Source organism: Oncorhynchus nerka, linkage group LG27 (genome assembly GCF_034236695.1).
Source record: "Oncorhynchus nerka isolate Pitt River linkage group LG27, Oner_Uvic_2.0, whole genome shotgun sequence".
NCBI classification, from domain to species: domain Eukaryota; kingdom Metazoa; phylum Chordata; class Actinopteri; order Salmoniformes; family Salmonidae; genus Oncorhynchus; species Oncorhynchus nerka.
In genome coordinates this window covers 17,543,825-17,562,907 of record NC_088422.1, presented here as the reverse complement: position 1 = coordinate 17,562,907, position 19,083 = coordinate 17,543,825, and the positions used below count along the sequence as shown (strand labels likewise).

The 19,083-nt window shown below is 47.0% G+C and overlaps 1 protein-coding gene across 3 annotated transcripts in view; it reads left to right on the top strand.

Annotated features, from left to right (window-relative positions):
• Positions 1 to 723: 723 nt before the first annotated feature.
• The window catches only part of LOC115116358 (multiple C2 and transmembrane domain-containing protein 1-like), a 255,296-nt gene continuing 236,936 nt past the window's right edge, over positions 724 to 19,083 (top strand). For all 3 annotated transcript variants that reach the window (XM_065011417.1, XM_065011418.1, XM_065011416.1), the window contains exon 1: positions 724 to 812. In XM_065011417.1, coding sequence (XP_064867489.1) covers positions 771 to 812 — 42 coding nt within the window. In that variant the 5' untranslated portion in view covers positions 724 to 770. The remainder of the gene's footprint in view (positions 813 to 19,083) is intronic.

The window sequence follows — 19,083 nt, the reverse complement described above, 5'->3', positions numbered from 1 at the left end:
TGACTGTTAGATGGTGAAGTCGGGTCAATAAGACACAGTGAGGTGACTGTTAGAGGCTGAAGTCAGGTCAATAAGACACAGTGAGGTGACTGTTAGATGGTGAAGTCAGGTCAATAAGACACAGTGAGGTGACTGTTAGATGGTGAAGTCAGGTCAATAAGGGAGAGAGGATGAGAGGAAGCAGAGGAAGATGTGAGAGAGGAAGAAGAGGGTGCAGGACAAGAGGAGAAGGAGAGGAAATGAGTGAGGAGGAGGGTCAGGACTGGGATGTTAAGGAATGTGGGACTAAAGTAGGGTTATCGTGGAGTTTTAATATATGCAGGTCTACAGAGTATAGTGAGTGCTGCTACGCTGGTTCTGAGTGCTTCGCCCTGCTTCCTCTCTTTACATCACACAATCCCACGGGATTAAACAGTCAGTGTATTTTTACCTTAGCTCAATGTGTGTGTGTGTGCATGCGCACCTAGGCATGGCTGCATGCCACTGTGTGTTTGTTTGTGTAAGCAGATGTGATGGTTGCATATCCTCTTTTGTGTGTGTGTGTGTGTGTGTGTGTGTGTGTGTGTGTGTGTGTGTTTGTGTGTGTGTGTGTGTGTGTGTGGGTGAGAGAGAGAGAGCCAGTCAGCCAGCCACAGAGATGGGAGTGGACATGTGTGGTATTTGAGAGAACCTCCCTCACAGCTGATTGCCCGTTGCTACGCTGTGTGTGTCTCATATAGGACAGGAAGCCAGTGGTAGCAGGTGTAGTGTGGAGCTGGCTCTGAGTCTGGATGTTAGCACTGTCTCTCTCCTCCGTGGGACGAAGCCTGACTGTAGGTACACACACACACACACACGCTAATGGTCATTGTTTTATGTGCTACTGTATTATATTGGAGATTATTCACACACCTGTTCTAGTGGGCAGTTCTAGTGGGCAGTTCTAGTGGGCTGTTCTAGTGGGCTCTTCTAGTGGGCTGTTCTAGTGGACTGTTCTAATGGGCTCTTCTAGTGGGCTGTTCTAGTGGGCTGTTCTAGTGGGCTCTTCTAGTGGGCTCTTCTAGTGGGCTCTTCTAGTGGGCTGTTCTAATGGGTTGTTCTAGTTAGTGTGAGGGAAGCTGTTGGTTTAAATTGGGCATGGAGTCTCGTTTGAACAGCGGATTGTAAAGGGGCCGGGACGATACCAGTATCGCGATACTCATTAGTGTCGTGGCAAGGAAACAAAATATGAAGCGGATTTAACTTGTTTAGGAAAATCCTCCCTAATGTTGGAAACAAACATCATTATGCCTAACTTGCCTTGTTAAACAAAGGTTAAATAAATAAAATTATGTTGTCATCCAGAATCACATTTATTTATTTTCCAAATTATAGCACACAATATTTTACATCCAGCAGGTTTTTAAAAGACCAAAGAGTTTGGTCTTCTCTGTGTTTTCAATTTTGCCATGGAAAAAACATTGCGATACTGGTATTGTCACAGCCCAAGATTGTAACCCAGTGGATTTCAGAGGTGTTAAAGGAATATACATTTCCTGGATCAGCTAAAAGTCTCTTTAAGTACGGAGAGTAGCAGAGAAGGACCGTGTGTGTTTGTATACTTTCACAAGCATTAGTATCTACCTTGCTTTTGTCATGCTTTCAGTGCTCAGTGTAAAAGGACTATGTTGGTATTTTTGCACTGTAAACCCGCTCTCCAATGGTAGATAGATGCTGGTGTGTGTGTGTGTGTGTGTGTGTGTGTGTGTGTGTGTGTGTTAATAATTGATGTAGGCCGATCGGCGAGTCGTAACCAGTTTCCAAATATGTGGAACTTGGGGAGGGTGCTGAGGCTTGCATGACAGGGGAGTGGAGAGGGAGAGAGGTGGTAGGGAGGGGGAGAGATGGGAGTGGACAGGGAGAGATAGGTAGGGAGAGATGAGAGAGGGGGAGGGAGAGGTAGAGATGGGAGGGAGAGGGAGCGAGGGGTAGGGAGGTAGAGTGAGGTAAAGACCAGAGGGAGAGAGAGGTAGACAGAGGTATTGATGGGAGGTAGAGAGAGGTAGAGAGAAGTAGAAATGGGACGAAGAGGTAGAGAGATGGGAGGGAGAGAGATGAATGTTGAATATTTGAGATGATAGATGGGTACAGAGAACAGACAGACCTCTCCCCCGTCTCTGACGGTCATGGTTTGATGGAACATGACAGCGGCTCAGTGGGACGGAGGGGTGGGATGGAGGGAGAACATTTCCAGAGTCTGGATAGGCGGGGGGGGGGGGGGGGGGCATTAAGGCTAACGTCAGCCCAAGCTTCACCACCCAGGTTCTGAAATGTACTATACAGTGCGTGATCAGAATGAGAGGAATACAGAACTGGAGGAGATGAGGTGGGAGTGTAGGAGGCTGCTTTAGGAGGGATGGTAGTAGACTGATTGATTACCTACATGTACAGTTGAAGTTGGGAGTTTACATACACTTAGGTTGGAGTCATTAAAACTCGTTTTCAACGACTCCACATTTCTTGTTAACAAACTATAGTTTTGGCAAGTTGGTTAGGACAATTTTTCCAACAATTGTTTACACACAGATTATTTCACTTATAATTCACTGCATCACAATTCCAGTGGGTCAGAAGTTTACATACACTAAGTTGACTGCCTTTAAACAGCTTGGAAAATTCCAGAAAATGATGTCATGGCTTTAGAAGCTTCTGGTAGGCTAATTGACATCATTTGAGTCAATTGGAGGTGTACCTGTGGATGAATTTCAAGGCCTACCTTCAAACTCAGTGCCTCTTTGCTTGACATCATGGGTAAATCAAAAGAAATCAGCCAAGACCTCAGAAAACATTTGTAGACCTCCACAAGTCTTGTTCATCCTTGGGAGCAATTTCCAAACGCCTGAAGGTACCATGTTCATCTGTAACAACAATAGTACGCAAGTACTATTGCGACCACGCAGCCGTCATTCCGCTCAGGAAGGAGACGTGTTCTGTCTCCTTGAGACAGCATCATGTTGTGGGGGTGCTTTGCTGCAGGAGGTGCACTTCACAAAATAGATGGAATCATGAGGAGGAAAAATGATGGGTCTTCCAAATGGACAATGACCCCAGGCATACTTTCAAAGTTGTGGCAAAATGGCTTAAGGACAACAAAGGTAAGGTATTGGAGTGGCCATCACAAAGCCCTGACCTCAAGCCTATAGAACATTTGTGGGCAGAACTGAAAAAGCATGTGCGAGCAAGGAGGCCTACAAACCTGACTCAGTTACACCAGCTCTGTCAGGAGGCATGGGCCAAAATTCACCCAACTTATTGTGGGAAGCTTGTGGAAGGCTATCCAAAACATTTGACCCAAGTTAAAGAATTTAAAGGCAATGCTAGAAAATACTAATTGAGTGTAAGTAAACTTCTGACCCACTGGGAATGTGATGAAATAAATAAAATATGATATAAACTGTTCTCTCTACTATTATTCGAACATTTCACATTCTTAAAATAAAGTGGTCATCCTAACTAAGACAGGGAATATTTACTAGGATTAAATGTCAGGACTTGTGAAAAACTGAGTTTACATGTTTTTGGCTAAGGTGTATGTAGACTTCCGACTTCAATTGCATGTACGCGGTAGTGACCGATTGGTAACATGCATGTGCGCTCCAGTGAGTGATTAGCTACATGTATGGACACGGTAGTGATTGATTAGCTACATGTATGGACACGGTAGTGATTGATTAGCTATATGTGTGTACGCGGTAGTGATTGATTAGCTATATGTATGGACACGGTAGTGATTGATTAGCTATATGTGTGTACACGGTAGTGATTGATTAGCTATATGTGTGTACGCGGTAGTGATTGATTAGCTACATGTATGTACGCAGTAGTGATTGATTAGCTATATGTATGGACACGGTAGTGATTGATTAGCTACATGTATGGACACGGTAGTGATTGATTAGCTACATGTATGGACACGGTAGTGATTGATTAGCTACATGTATGGACACGGTAGTGATTGATTAGCTACATGTATGGACACGGTAGTGATTGATTAGCTACATGTATGGACACGGTAGTGATTGATTAGCTATATGTATGGACACGGTAGTGAGTGATTAGCTACATGTATGGACACGGTAGTGATTGATTAGCTATATGTATGGACACGGTAGTGATTGATTAGCTACATGTATGGACACGGTAGTGATTGATTAGCTACATGTATGGACACGGTAGTGATTGATTAGCTATATGTATGGACACGGTAGTGATTGATTAGCTACATGTATGGACACGGTAGTGATTGATTAGCTATATGTATGTACGCGGTAGTGAGTGATTAGCTACATGTATGGACACGGTAGTGATTGATTAGCTATATGTATGTACGCGGTAGTGAGTGATTAGCTACATGTATGGACACGGTAGTGAGTGATTAGCTACATGTATGGACACGGTAGTGATTGATTAGCTACATGTATGGACACGGTAGTGATTGATTAGCTATATGTATGTACGCGGTAGTGAGTGATTAGCTACATGTATGGACACGGTAGTGATTGATTAGCTATATGTATGTACGCGGTAGTGAGTGATTAGCTACATGTATGGACACGGTAGTGATTGATTAGCTATATGTATGTACGCGGTAGTGAGTGATTAGCTACATGTATGGACACGGTAGTGATTGATTAGCTATATGTATGTACGCGGTAGTGAGTGATTAGCTACATGTATGGACACAGTAGTGATTGATTAGCTATATGTGTGTACGCGGTAGTGATTGATTAGCTATATGTGTGTACGCGGTAGTGATTGATTAGCTATATGTATGTACGCAGTAGTGATTGATTAGCTATATGTGTGTACGCGGTAGTGATTGATTAGCTATATGTATGTACGCGGTAGTGATTGATTAGCTATATGTATGTACGCAGTAGTGATTGATTAGCTATATGTGTGTACGCGGTAGTGATTGATTAGCTATATGTGTGTACGCGGTAGTGATTGATTAGCTATATGTATGTACGCAGTAGTGATTGATTAGCTATATGTGTGTACGCGGTAGTGATTGATTAGCTATATGTGTGTACGCGGTAGTGATTGATTAGCTATATGTATGTACGCAGTAGTGAGTGATTAGCTATATGTATGTACGCGGTAGTGAGTGATTAGCTATATGTGTGTACAGTGAGTGATTAGCTACATGTATGGACACAGTAGTGATTGATTAGCTATATGTATGTACGCAGTAGTGATTGATTAGCTACATGTATGTACGCGGTAGTGATTGATTAGCTATATGTATGTACGCAGTAGTGATTGATTAGCTATATGTGTGTACGCGGTAGTGAGTGATTAGCTACATGTATGGACACAGTAGTGATTGATTAGCTATATGTATGTACGCAGTAGTGATTGATTAGCTACATGTATGTACGCGGTAGTGATTGATTAGCTATATGTATGTACGCAGTAGTGATTGATTAGCTATATGTGTGTACGCGGTAGTGATTGATTAGCTATATGTGTGTACGCGGTAGTGATTGATTAGCTATATGTGTGTACGCGGTAGTGATTGATTAGCTATATGTGTGTACGCGGTAGTGATTGATTAGCTATATGTGTGTACGCGGTAGTGATTGATTAGCTATATGTGTGTACGCGGTAGTGATTGATTAGCTATATGTATGTACGCGGTAGTGATTGATTAGCTATATGTATGTACGCGGTAGTGATTGATTAGCTACATGTATGGACGCGGTAGTGATTGATTAGCTATATGTGTGTACGCGGTAGTGATTGATTAGCTATATGTGTGTACGCGGTAGTGATTGATTGGAGTACTATTATGGGGCAGCGTGGAGTAGCATGGATTATTACAGAGCATTATGGAGTAGTGTGGAGTACTATTATGGAGTAGTGTGGAGTATTATTATGGGATAATATGGAGCATTATTATGGAGCAACAGGGAGTATTATTATGGAGCAGTAGAGTATTATTATGGAGTAGCATGGAGTATTATTACAGAGCAGTGTGGAGTATTATTACAGAGCAGTGTGGGGTATTATTACAGAGCAGTGTGGGGTATTATTACAGAGCAGTGTGGAGTATTATTATGGAGCAGTGTGGGGTATTATTATGGATTAGTATGGAGTATTACTATGGAGCAGTACAAAGTATTATTATGGAGTAATATGGAGTATTATTATGGGGTAGTGTGGAGTATTATTATGGAGCAATGTAGTATTATTATGGGGTAGCATGGAGTATTATTACAGAGCAGTGTGGAGTATTACTACAGAGCAGTGTGGAGTATTACTACAGAGCAGTGTGGAGTATTATTATGGAGCAGTGTGGGGTATTATTATGGAGTAGCATGGAGTATTATTACAGAGCAGTGTGGAGTATTATTACAGAGCAGTGTGGAGTATTATTATGGAGCAGTGTGGGGTATTATTATGGATTAGTGTGGAGTATTATTATGGGGTAGCGTGGAGTATTACCATGCAGCAGCATAGAGTATTATTGTGGAGTAGCATGGATTATTATTATGGGGTAGCATGGAGTATTGTGGAGTAGCGTGGAGTATTATCGTGGAGCAGCGCAGAGTATTATTATGGAGTAGTATGTAGTATTATTAAGGGGTTGTGTGGAGTATTATTATGGGGTAGTATGGAGTATTATTATGGGGTAGTATGGAGTATTATTATGGAGTGGTGTGGAGTAATATTATGGAGTAGTGTGGGGCATTATTACGGAGTAGTGCAGAGTATTATTACGGAGCAGCGCGGAGTATGGAGCAAGATGGGAATTATAGAGCAGGGTGGAGTATTATGGAGTAGGGTGGAGTATTATTATGGCGCGGGGTGGAGTATTATTATGGAGCAGGGTGGAGTACTATTATGGAGTAAAGTGGAGTATTATTATGAAGTAATGCGGAGTATCGTTATAGTGTAGCGTGGAGTATTATTATGGCGCAGCGCGGAGTATTGTGGATTATTACTTTGAGGTCGTTTGGAGTATTACTATGAGGAAGTGTGGAGTATTATTATGGAGTTGTGTGGAGTATTATGGAGCAGCACGGAGTATTATTACTGAGTATTATGGGGTATTATGGAGTATCTTGGAGCCGTGTAGAGTTTTATGGAGTATTATTATGGAGTATTATTATGGAGAAGTGTGGAGTAGTATTATGGAGTAACACAGCGTATTATTATGGGGTATTGTGGAGTATTATGGAGTTCTATTATGCTGTAGTTTGGAGTATTATTATGGGGTAGTGTGGATTATTACTATGGAGTAGTGTGGAGTATTGTTATGGCGTAGTGTGGAGTACTATGGAGTAGTGTGGAGTATTGGTATGGGGTAGTGTGGAGTATTATTATGGAGTAGCGTGTATTATTATGGAGTAGTGTGTATTATGGAGTAGCATGTATTATTATGGAGTAGCGTGGAGTATTAGGAAGCAGTGTGGGGCATTATGAAGTATTATTATGGAGCATTATGGAGTATTATGGAGTATTATGAAGTAGTGCGGAGTGTTATGGAGTATTATTATGGAGCGGTGTAGAGTATTATGGAGTATTATTATGGAGTATCATGGCTTTTATTTGGGGTGAAGACCTCAGCGATGTAAAGCAGACACCTGTGGCATCTCTCTATGCAAATGTGGATTGTTGTGGCGGCTAGGAGCTGGATGATGCCTGCTTATTCATTCATGTTCTGTGCTGCGTTGACAATGACAGCTCCCCGAGCTCCCCCGAGCCCTTTCTTCCTCTCTCTCTCCGTGTCTCTCTGTCTCTGTCTCTCTATCTCTCTCTCCTTTCTCTCTCTGTCTCACTCTCCGTCTCTGTCTCTCTCTTTTTCTCTCTCCTTCTCTATCGTTCTCTCTCTGTCTCACTCTCCGTCTCTCTCTTTCTCTGTCTCACTCTCTTCTCTCTCTCTCTCTCTCACAATTCTCAATTCAAGGGCTTTATTGGCATGGGAAACATGTGTTAACATTGGCAAAGCAAGTGAGGTAGATAATATATAAAGTGAATATATAAAGTGAAATTAACAATAAAAATTAACAGTAAACATTACACATACAGAAGATCTCAATCTTCTCTCTCGTTTCTCTCACTTTCTCTCTCTCCTTCTCTCTCTTTTTCACTTTCCTTCTCTCTCTTTCTCTCTCTTTTAGTGCCTCACACCTGGTAATGCCAGGCCGTGACATCCTGGTAATGCCAGGCCGTGACATCCTGGTAATGCCAGGCCGTGACATCCTGGTAATGCCAGGCCGTGACATCTTGGTAATGCCAGGCCGTGACATCCTGGTAATGCCAGGCCGTGACATCCTGGTAATGCCAGGCCGTGACATCTTGGTAATGCCAGGCCGTGACATCTTGGTAATGCCAGGCCGTGACATCCTGGTAATGCCAGGCCGTGACATCCTGGTAATGCCAGGCCGTGACATCCTGGTAATGCCAGGCCGTGACATCCTGGTAATGCCAGGCCGTGACATCCTGGCATCTCTCCAGCATGGCACAGAGACACGGGGATAAGTCCTCACGAGTCGTTACCTTGCAGTGTCATGATTAATGAACATAAATCATGATAAATTATGATGACAGCAACCATCGTCATAATAAATTATAATACTCCAGGCCGTGACAACTGCTGATGTAATTGGCTTTATGAAATAAACTTGGGGGTAGTTGTGGTTGGGCAGCTCTAACCCTGGAGGGATGGTTCCTTCCTGCTGGGTAGTTGCTGATCCGACTCTGTACTGTTCTGTACTGTACTGGGCTGTGGAGCATGTGACAGAGGTCTGGGGCTGGGCACACTGCCTACGTTGACTCTCTCAAGCGACCTCTCTACTCCTCCCAGAGCTAAGCCTAGTGGTGACGGACAGACAGGAACACAGACACTGCTCTGTCACTCTGTACCCTGTCTCTCTCCCTCTCTCTGTCTCTGCGTGTCTGTCTCTGCGTGTCTGTCTCTGCGTGTATGCCTCTGCGTGTATGCCTCTGCGTGTATGCCTCTGTGTGTATGCCTCTGTGTGTATGTCTCTGCGTATATGCCTCTGTGTGTATGCCTCTGTGTGTATGTCTCTGCGTATATGTCTCTGCGTATATGCCTCTGCGTGTATGCCTCTGCGTGTATGTCTCTGCGTGTATGCCTCTGTGTGTATGCCTCTGTGTGTATGCCTCTGTGTGTATGCCTCTGTGTGTATGCCTCTGTGTGTATGTCTCTGTGTGTATGTCTCTGTGTGTATGCCTCTGTGTGTATGCCTCTGTGTGTATGTCTCTGTGTGTATGTCTCTGTGTGTCTGTCTCTGCGTGTCTGTCTCTGCGTGTCTGTCTCTGCGTGTCTGCCTCTGCGTGTATGCCTCTGCGTGTATGCCTCTGCGTGTATGCCTCTGCGTGTATGCCTCTGCGTGTCTGTCTCTGCGTGTCTGTCTCTGCGTGTCTGCCTCTGCGTGTCTGTCTCTGTGTGTCTTCTGTGTGTCTGTCTCTGCGTGTCTGCCTCTGCGTGTCTGTCTCTGCGTGTCTGTCTCTGCGTGTCTGCCTCTGCGTGTCTGCCTCTGCGTGTCTGCCTCTGCGTGTCTGTCTCTGCGTGTCTTCTGTGTGTCTGTCTCTGCGTGTCTGTCTCTGCGTGTCTGTCTCTGCGTGTCTGTCTCTGCGTGTCTGTCTCTGCGTGTCTGCCTCTGCGTGTCTGCCTCTGCGTGTCTGTCTCTGCGTTTATGCCTCTGCGTGTCTGCCTCTGCGTGTCTGCCTCTGCGTGTCTGTCTCTGCGTGTCTGTCTCTGCGTGTCTGTCTCTGCGTGTCTGTCTCTGCGTGTCTGCCTCTGCGTGTCTGCCTCTGCGTGTCTTCTCTGCGTGTCTTCTGTGTGTCTGTCTCTGCGTGTCTGTCTCTGCGTGTCTGTCTCTGCGTGCCTCTGTCTCTGTGCGTGTCTGTCTCTGCGTGTCTGTCTCTGCGTGTCTGTCTCTGCGTGTCTGCCTCTGCGTGTCTGCCTCTGCGTGTCTGTCTCTGCGTTTATGCCTCTGCGTGTCTGCCTCTGCGTGTCTGCCTCTGCGTGTCTGCGTCTGCGTGTCTGTCTCTGCGTGTCTGCCTCTGCGTGTCTGTCTCTGCGTGTCTGTCTCTGCGTGTTTGTCTCTGCGTGTCTGTCTCTGCGTGTCTGTCTCTGCGTGTATGCCTCTGCGTGTCTGTCTCTGCGTGTCTGCCTCTGCGTGTCTGTCTCTGCGTGTCTGTCTCTGCGTGTCTGTCTCTGCGTGTCTGTCTCTGCGTGTCTGTCTCTGCGTGTCTGTCTCTGCGTGTCTGCCTCTGCGTGTCTGCCTCTGCGTGTCTGTCTCTGCGTGTCTGTCTCTGCGTGTCTGCCTCTGCGTGTCTGCCTCTGCGTGTCTGCCTCTGCTGTCTGCCTCTGCGTGTCTGTCTCTGCGTGTCTGCCTCTGCGTGTCTGCCTCTGCGTGTCTGCCTCTGCGTGTCTGTCTCTGCGTGTCTGCCTCTGCGTGTCTGTCTCTGCGTGTCTGTCTCTGCGTGTCTGTCTCTGCGTGTCTGTCTCTGCGTGTCTGTCTCTGCGTGTCTGCCTCTGCGTGTCTGTCTCTGCGTGTCTGTCTCTGCGTTTATGCCTCTGCGTGTCTGCCTCTGCGTGTCTGCCTCTGTGTGTCTGTCTCTGCGTGTCTGTCTCTGCGTGTCTGTCTCGTGCTGTCTCTGTGTCTGCCTCTGCGTGTCTGTCTCTGCGTGTCTGCCTCTGCGTGTCTGCCTCTGCGTCTGTCTCTGCGTGTCTGTCTCTGCGTGTCTGTCTCTGCGTGTCTGTCTCTGCGTGTCTGTCTCTGCGTGTCTGTCTCTGCGTGTCTGCCTCTGCGTGTCTGCCTCTGCGTGTCTGCCTCTGCGTGTCTGCCTCTGCGTGTCTGTCTCTGCGTGTCTTCTGTGTGTCTGTCTCTGCGTGTCTGTCTCTGCGTGTCTGTCTCTGCGTGTCTGCCTCTGCGTGTCTGTCTCTGCGTGTCTGTCTCTGCGTGTCTGTCTCTGCGTGTCTGTCTCTGCGTGTCTGCCTCTGCGTGTCTGCCTCTGCGTGTCTGTCTCTGCGTTTATGCCTCTGCGTGTCTGCCTCTGCGTGTCTGCCTCTGCGTGTCTGTCTCTGCGTGTCTGCCTCTGTGTGTCTGTCTCTGGGTGTCTGTCTCTGCGTGTTTGTCTCTGCGTGTCTGTCTCTGCGTGTCTGCCTCTGCGTGTATGCCTCTGCGTGTCTGTCTCTGCGTGTCTGTCTCTGCGTGTCTGTCTCTGCGTGTCTGTCTCTGCGTGTCTGCCTCTGCGTGTCTGCCTCTGCGTGTCTGCCTCTGTGTGTCTGTCTCTGCGTGTCTTCTGTGTGTCTGTCTCTGCGTGTCTGTCTCTGCGTGTCTGTCTCTGCGTGTCTGCCTCTGCGTGTCTGTCTCTGCGTGTCTGTCTCTGCGTGTCTGTCTCTGCGTGTCTGCCTCTGCGTGTCTGTCTCTGCGTGTCTGCCTCTGCGTGTCTGTCTCTGCGTTTATGCCTCTGCGTGTCTGCCTCTGCGTGTCTGCCTCTGCGTGTCTGTCTCTGCGTGTATGCCTCTGTGTGTCTGTCTCTGCGTGTCTTCTGCGTGTCTGTCTCTGCGTGTCTGTCTCTGCGTGTCTGCCTCTGCGTGTCTGTCTCTGCGTGTCTGTCTCTGCGTGTCTGTCTCTGCGTGTCTGTCTCTGCGTGTCTGTCTCTGCGTGTCTGCCTCTGCGTGTCTGCCTCTGCGTGTCTGTCTCTGCGTTTATGCCTCTGCGTGTCTGCCTCTGCGTGCCTGCCTCTGCGTGTCTGTCTCTGCGTGTATGCCTCTGTGTGTCTGTCTCTGCGTGTCTGTCTCTGCGTGTTTGTCTCTGCGTGTCTGTCTCTGCGTGTCTGCCTCTGCGTGTATGCCTCTGCGTGTCTGTCTCTGCGTGTCTGTCTCTGCGTGTCTGTCTCTGCGTGTCTGTCTCTGCGTGTCTGCTCTGCGTGTCTGTCTCTGCGTGTCTGTCCTCTGCGTGTCTGTCTCTGCGTGTCTGCCTCTGCGTGTCTGTCTCTGCGTGTCTGTGTCTCTGCGTGTCTCTGTGTGTCTGTCTCTGCGTGTCTGTCTCTGCGTGTCTGTCTCTGCGTGTCTGTCTCTGCGTGTCTGCCTCTGCGTGTCTGTCTCTGCGTGTCTGTCTCTGCGTGTCTGTCTCTGCGTGTCTGCCTCTGCGTGTCTGCCTCTGCGTGTCTGTCTCTGCGTGTCTTCTGTGTGTCTGTCTCTGCGTGTCTGTCTCTGCGTGTCTGCCTCTGCGTGTCTGCCTCTGCGTGTCTGTCTCTGCGTGTCTGTCTCTGCGTGTCTGTCTCTGCGTGTCTGCCTCTGCGTGTCTGCCTCTGCGTGTCTGTCTCTGCGTGTCTTCTGTGTGTCTGTCTCTGCGTGTCTGTCTCTGCGTGTCTGCCTCTGCGTGTCTGCCTCTGCGTGTCTGTCTCTGCGTGTCTGTCTCTGCGTGTCTGTCTCTGCGTGTCTGCCTCTGCGTCTCTGCGTGTCTGTCTCTGCGTGTCTGTCTCTGCGTGTCTGTCTCTGCGTGTCTGTCTCTGCGTGTCTGCCTCTGCGTGTCTGTCTCTGCGTGTCTTCTGTGTGTCTGTCTCTGCGTGTCTGTCTCTGCGCGTCTGTCTCTGCGTGTCTGCCTCTGCGTGTCTGCTTCTGCGTGTCTGTCTCTGCATGTCTTCTGTGTGTCTGTCTCTGCGTGTCTGTCTCTGCGTGTCTGCTTCTGCGTGTCTGTCTCTGCATGTCTTCTGTGTGTCTGTCTCTGCGTGTCTGTCTCTGCGTGTCTGTCTCTGCGTGTCTGTCTCTGCGTGTCTGTCTCTGCGTGTCTGTCTGCGTGTCTGTCTCTGCGTGTCTGTCTCTGCGTGTCTGTCTCTGCGTGTCTGTCTCTGCGTGTCTGCCTCTGTGTCTGCCTCTGCGTGTCTGTCTCTGCGTGTCTGTCTCTGCTGTGTCTGTCTCTGCATGTCTTCTGCATGTCTTCTGCGTGTCTGTCTCTGCGTGTCTGTCTCTGCGTGTCTGTCTCTGCGTGTCTGTCTCTGCGTGTCTGTCTCTGCGTGTCTGCCTCTGCGTGTCTGCCTCTGCGTGTCTGCCTCTGCGTGTCTGTCTCTGCGTGTCTGCCTCTGCGTGTCTGCCTCTGCGTGTCTGCCTCTGCATGTCTTCTGCATGTCTTCTGCGTGTCTGTCTCTGCGTGTCTGTCTCTGCGTGTCTGTCTCTGCGTGTCTGCCTCTGCGTGTCTGCCTCTGCGTGTCTGTCTCTGCATGTCTTCTGTGTGTCTGTCTCTGCGTGTCTGTCTCTGCATGTCTTCTGTGTGTCTGTCTCTGCGTGTCTGTCTCTGCGTGTCTGTCTCTGCGTGTCTGTCTCTGCGTGTCTGCCTCTGCGTGTCTGCCTCTGCGTGTCTGCCTCTGCGTGTCTGCCTCTGCGTGTCTGCCTCTGCGTGTCTGCCTCTGCGTGTCTGTCTCTGCGTGTCTGTCTCTGCGTGTCTGTTTGCGTCACCACTCTTTTTTAGACTGCAGATTTTCTTCCTGTGGTCAATTCCATGGTAACAGAATTGCGCTGAGATGATTTTTCATTTAAAATATATGCCTAACAAAAACCATTGATTTCTAAGTTGAACAAACCACACAACTCTATGCACAATTACTAGTTTTAACAATTTACACAAACACATTTACAAAAATAAATTTACTGTAAGAACTGTGCAGAAGTTTGGTAAGATCATTTCAGTAAAATCTCCCTCAAGGTTTTATGCAACCACGTTTTCCCCAAAACTCTTAACTATCTGCTCTGAATTAAGATTGAAAGATGTCTGCAGAAAGAATGGGGTGTCAGCTATGACATGACAACTTGAGTTTGAAAAAATCTATTTTGGTTATTGAACTACAGTAAGTGAAGTGGATTTCCACCCAGTAACAGAATGACATCATGGGTCCCTGATCTGTACTACACAGAAGTGCATAATTATGGATATGAATGTCATTCTCTTCATGATATCTGAATAGGTACTCAAAGGTAAAAATATGCAATATCCTCCTTTGCATATTTGGGTATTATTCTACCCACTTTCTATTATTTTAATGAGCTATGCCCCCAAACAAGACCACATTTGGTTCGTCAGGAACGTCTATTTTTCACAAGTTTGGACATCAAAGTACAGCACAGTAGAGTCCAGTACAGTAGAGTCCAGTACAGTAGAGTCCAGTACAGTAGAGTCCAGTACAGTAGAGTCCAGTACAGTAGAGTATAGTACAGTATAGTGTACTCAACTCTAGTATGCTCTGTCTACTCTACTAAACTCTACTGTATTGTGCTGTGCTGTACTATATGGTCCAAACTTGCAAATCCAACTGTGGTTTGTGACTACTACTTTCCCAGTGTAGCCAATTTCATTTCAGAAATACTGTTACAGATGTTTCTGAAATTATGTTACAGATTTGGCCCATTTTCCATCTGTCATAAATCAAGAGCTTTGTTTATTAAATAGTTGAAGAATGTATATATGCCTTCATTTCTCAAAAATATAGACTCTTAGCTTTCATCAAATAAAATGTTATTAGTCACATGCGCCGAATACAACAGGTGCAGAACTTACAGTGAAATGCTTACTCACGAGCCCTTAACCAACAGTGTAGATAAAAATAAATAAAAAATGGACAAAAATAAGATATAAAAGTAACAAGTAATTAAAGAGTAGCAGTAAAAAATAACAATATATACAGGGGGGTGCCGGTACAGAGTCAATGTGCGGGGGCACGGGTTAGTTGTAGGTAGAGTTATTAATGTGACTATGTGTAGATGACAACAGAGAGTGGCAGTGGTGTGGAGAGGGGAGGGTGGGGTAATGAAAATATTCTGGGTAGCCATTTGACTAGATGTTCAGGAGCATTATGGGTTAGGGGTAGAAGCTGTTTATAAGCCTCTTGGACATAGATTTGGCGCTCTGGTATCGCTTGCCGTGCGGTAGCAGAGAGAACAGTATGACTAGGGTGGCTGGAATCTGACAATTTTTAGGGCCTTCCTCTGACACTGCCTGGTATAGAGGTACTGGATGGTAGGACACTTGGCCCCAGTGATGTACTGGGCCGTTCGCACTACCCTCTGTACTGCCTTGCGATTGGAGGCCGAGCAGTTGCCATACCAGGCAGTGATGCAACCATGCTCTCGATGATGCAGCTGTAGAACCTGTTGAGGATCTGAGGACCCATGCCAAATCTTTTCAGTGTCCTGAAGGGGAATAGGTTTTGTTGTGCCCGCTTCACGACTGTCTTGTTGTGCCTGGACCATGTTAGTTCGTTGATGATGCGGACACCAAGTAACTTGACGCTCTCAACCTGCTCGACTGCAGCCCCGTCGATGAGAATGGGGGCGTGCTCGGTCCTCTTTTTCCTGTAATCCACAATCATCTCCTTTGTCTTGATTACGTTGAGGGAGTGATTGTTGTCCTGGCACCACACGGCCAGATCTCTGACCTCCTCCCTATAGGCCATCTCGTTGTTGTCGGTCATCAGGCAGCATCCGCACTGAGCTACAGGCAGCATCCGCACTGAGCTAAAGGCTATAGCTGTTGTGTCATCGTCAAATTGAAGGATGTTGTTGGAGTCGTGCATGGCCATGCAGTCATAAGGGAACAGGGAGTACAGGAGGGGGCTGAGCACGCACACCTGAGGGGCCCCTGCGTTGAGGAACTACTGCTGTGTCATCGTCAAATTGAATGATGTTGTTGGAGTCGTGCATGGCCATGCAGTCATGAGGGAACAGGGAGTACAGGATGGGGCTGAGCGCGCACCTCTGAGGGGCCCCTGCTTTGAGGATCAGCTTGGCGGATGTGTTGTTACCTACCCTTACCACCTGGGGCCGGCCCATCAGGAAGTCCAGGATCCAGTTGCAGAGGTGTTAACCTCTAGCGACGAGCAATCCCGTATCCGGGAGCGTAATCATAGCCTCAAGCGCATTACCATAACGCAATGTTTCCTATACATGAAAATATCCCAATGTCATGCATCACTTTGTCACTCTGTCCCCACACTCTCCCTTCATTCTCTCTCACTTTTGCTCTCTTCAATCTCACTATTTTTTATGTTGTTGGTCTGTCTCCCCCCTATCAGTAACACTATCTCCCTGGCTATTATTTATGCAGAGGAGACGTTGTGTGGATGTCAGCTGGGTGTCCGGTGCAGGCAGCAGAGAGGAAAGCAGCAGTAGTGATAACCAAGACTGTGTCAGACAGGCTGAGCGAATGAATGCTCTGTCTCTAGCTGAGTGGTTTCAAGGTCAGCCCGAGCTTCTCTTTTTGGCCTCTCAGAAAGTCAGCAGTTTGCGCTGTGAGTGCTCTGAGCAATAGTTTGGACTGTTTTGGAGAGGAATCAGCACTCCCGGTAATACTACACAATTATTAAACACCAAGAACAAATGCTGCTTTTGCAACAGCTAATGGGAATCCTAATAAAATACAAAATACCAATACCAATACCAAATGTCAGCCGTTTCAAAAAAGGTACAGTACAGTGTAGCATCTAATGAAGTGCTGATGTTTAAGGCTTTTTCATGGGGGGTCTTTACATCCTTACTGTAATTCAACCAGCTACACTCGTCAAACATCTCATTCCAAAATCATGGGCATTAATAAGGAGTTGGTCCTCCCTTTGCTGCTATAACAGCCTCCGGGGACTTGCTTCCACTCAGCCACAAGAGCATCAGGGAGGTCGAGCACTGGTGTTGGACGATTAGGTCTGGCTAGCAGTTGGCATTCCAGTTCATCCCAAAGGTGTTCGATGGTGTTGTGGTCAGGGCTTGATGCAGGCCAGACAAGTTGTTCCACACCGATCTCGACAAACCATTTCTATATGGACCTCGCTTTGTGCACAGGGGCATTGTCATGCTGAAACAGGAAAGGGCCTTCCCCAAATTGTTGCCACAAAGTTGGAAGCACAGTATCATCTAGAATGTAATTGTATGCTGTCGCATTAAGATTTCCCTTCACTGGAACTAAGGGGCCTGGCACGAACCATGAAAAACCGCCCCAGACCATTATTCCTTCTTAACCAAACTTTACAGTTGAGACTATGCATTGGGGTAGGAAGCGTTCTCCTGGCAAACCCAGATTCTTCTGTCGGACTGCCAGATGGTGAAGAGTGATTCATCACTCCAGAGAACACGTTACCACTGCTCGAGAGTCCAATGGTGGTGAGCTTTACACCGCTCCAGCTGACGCTTGGCATTGCGCATGGTGATATTAGGCTTGTGTGCGGCTGCTTGGCCATGGAAACTCATTTCATTAAGCTCCCGACCCACAGTTTTTGTGCTGACGTGCTTCCAGAGGTAGTTTGGAACTCGGTAGTGAGTGTTGCAACCAAGGACAGGAGATTTTCACGCGCTACTCACTTCAGCACTCGGCAGTACCATTCTGCGAGCTTGTGTGGCCTTCCACTTTGTGGCTGAGCCATTGTTGCTCCTAGATGTTTCCACTTCACAATAACAGCACTTACAGTGGACCGGGGCAGCTCTAGCAGAGCAGAAATATGACGAACTAACTTGTTGGAAGCTGGTATCCTATGACGGTGCCACGTTGAAAGTCACTGAGCTCTTCAGTACTGGCCATTCTACTGCCAATATGGATATTGCATAGCTGTGTGCTCAATATTATACACCTGTCAGCAACGGGTGTGGCTGAAATCGCCGAATCCACAAATTTGAAGGGGTGTCCACATGTAGTATAGTATAGCCTTGCAAGCAGCAAAAATAACTCCTTTCAACCAGATGTCAGTTGTGCACTACTGTATGACTTCTAGAGGAGCAAACTAATGCTGGGGGATGAGATGCCTCAGAAATCTCTATTGGCTAAATAGACAGGCACTTACTAAGCTAATAGGAGACAGACAGCTCCCATTGTGCGCACTGTCCACACACACTAATCCTGTCCATTATGGGATTTAGAAGACTCCCCCTTTCCTCTGCTTCTCCTCCTCTTCTCCACCTGCCAGTATCTAAACCTTGTGTCTGGCAGTGGGCCACCCCTCTCATAGGGGGCACAGCCCAGTCATCTGGTGATTTAGGAGAGAGGGTCTTTCCCTCCTTCGCTACACAGCTGCTTACGGGCTGATTGAAGTAGGTTAGCGGGGTGGTTAACTTCCCTTCTTCTCCATCAGTGTGGGCCTCAGTTAACCAGGTTGGCAAGTTGAGAACAAGTTCTCATTTACAATTGAGACCTGGCCTGGAGATGGCTGGAGATGGCTGGGTGTGGACTGTGGAGGACTGGAGTGGGCCATTGAGAAGTTAAAAGCGGTGTTATCATGTCATTTGCAAGGGGCTGTAAAGTTTCTTATTAGGGGCTCCTCCTGCTGTGTGTCTTCTGGTGGCTCAGTGCTCTCGTCCTCAGGAGAGTCAAGAGGCCAGCAGTCGGCATTGTTAAGACTGTAAAGGACTCTATATGAAACATACAGCTGTCGTGGCAATTTCCTGTATTACCAAATGATGAGAGAGCAAACCACACACCAGTCAGAGTTATACTTAAACTTCACCTTTAATCATAATTAAGTTTTTGCAATAGCATTTGACTTTCAACATTTCAGTATCTCTAATGAAAAGTTGAGAGTGGTCGACATAATGGCAACTGAGATCTTTTATAGCAAAGATCCACCCCCTAGTCGACATGACAAACCACAGATAATGGGAACTGTTAACAAAGAAAGACTTTTACTTGAGAGAGGAGTATCCCATAGCCAGATAGCATTCGCTATAAATTATCGTTCAGTTTGGTCTCTAAAACGAGATTATAATCTCGTCCCTGGTACTTCATAGTACAAAAACATTACCTCACTATCTGGAATGCTCTTTACACACAATAATTGAATAACATGGATTTCTACATTTATTTTGCGACGCTCGCGCACGTGACGTGTCCGGTCTGGTCAGCATGTAATGAGATTTTTAATTTTTAACATTTTTAAATTTCACCTTTATTTAACCAGGTAAGCTAGTTGAGAACAAGTTCTCATTTGCAAATGCGACCTGGCAGATAAAGCATAGCAGTGTGAACAGACAACACAGAGTTACACATGGAGTAAACAATTAACAAGTCAATAACACAGTAGAAAAAAAAGAGAGTCTGGTATTGAGCACAC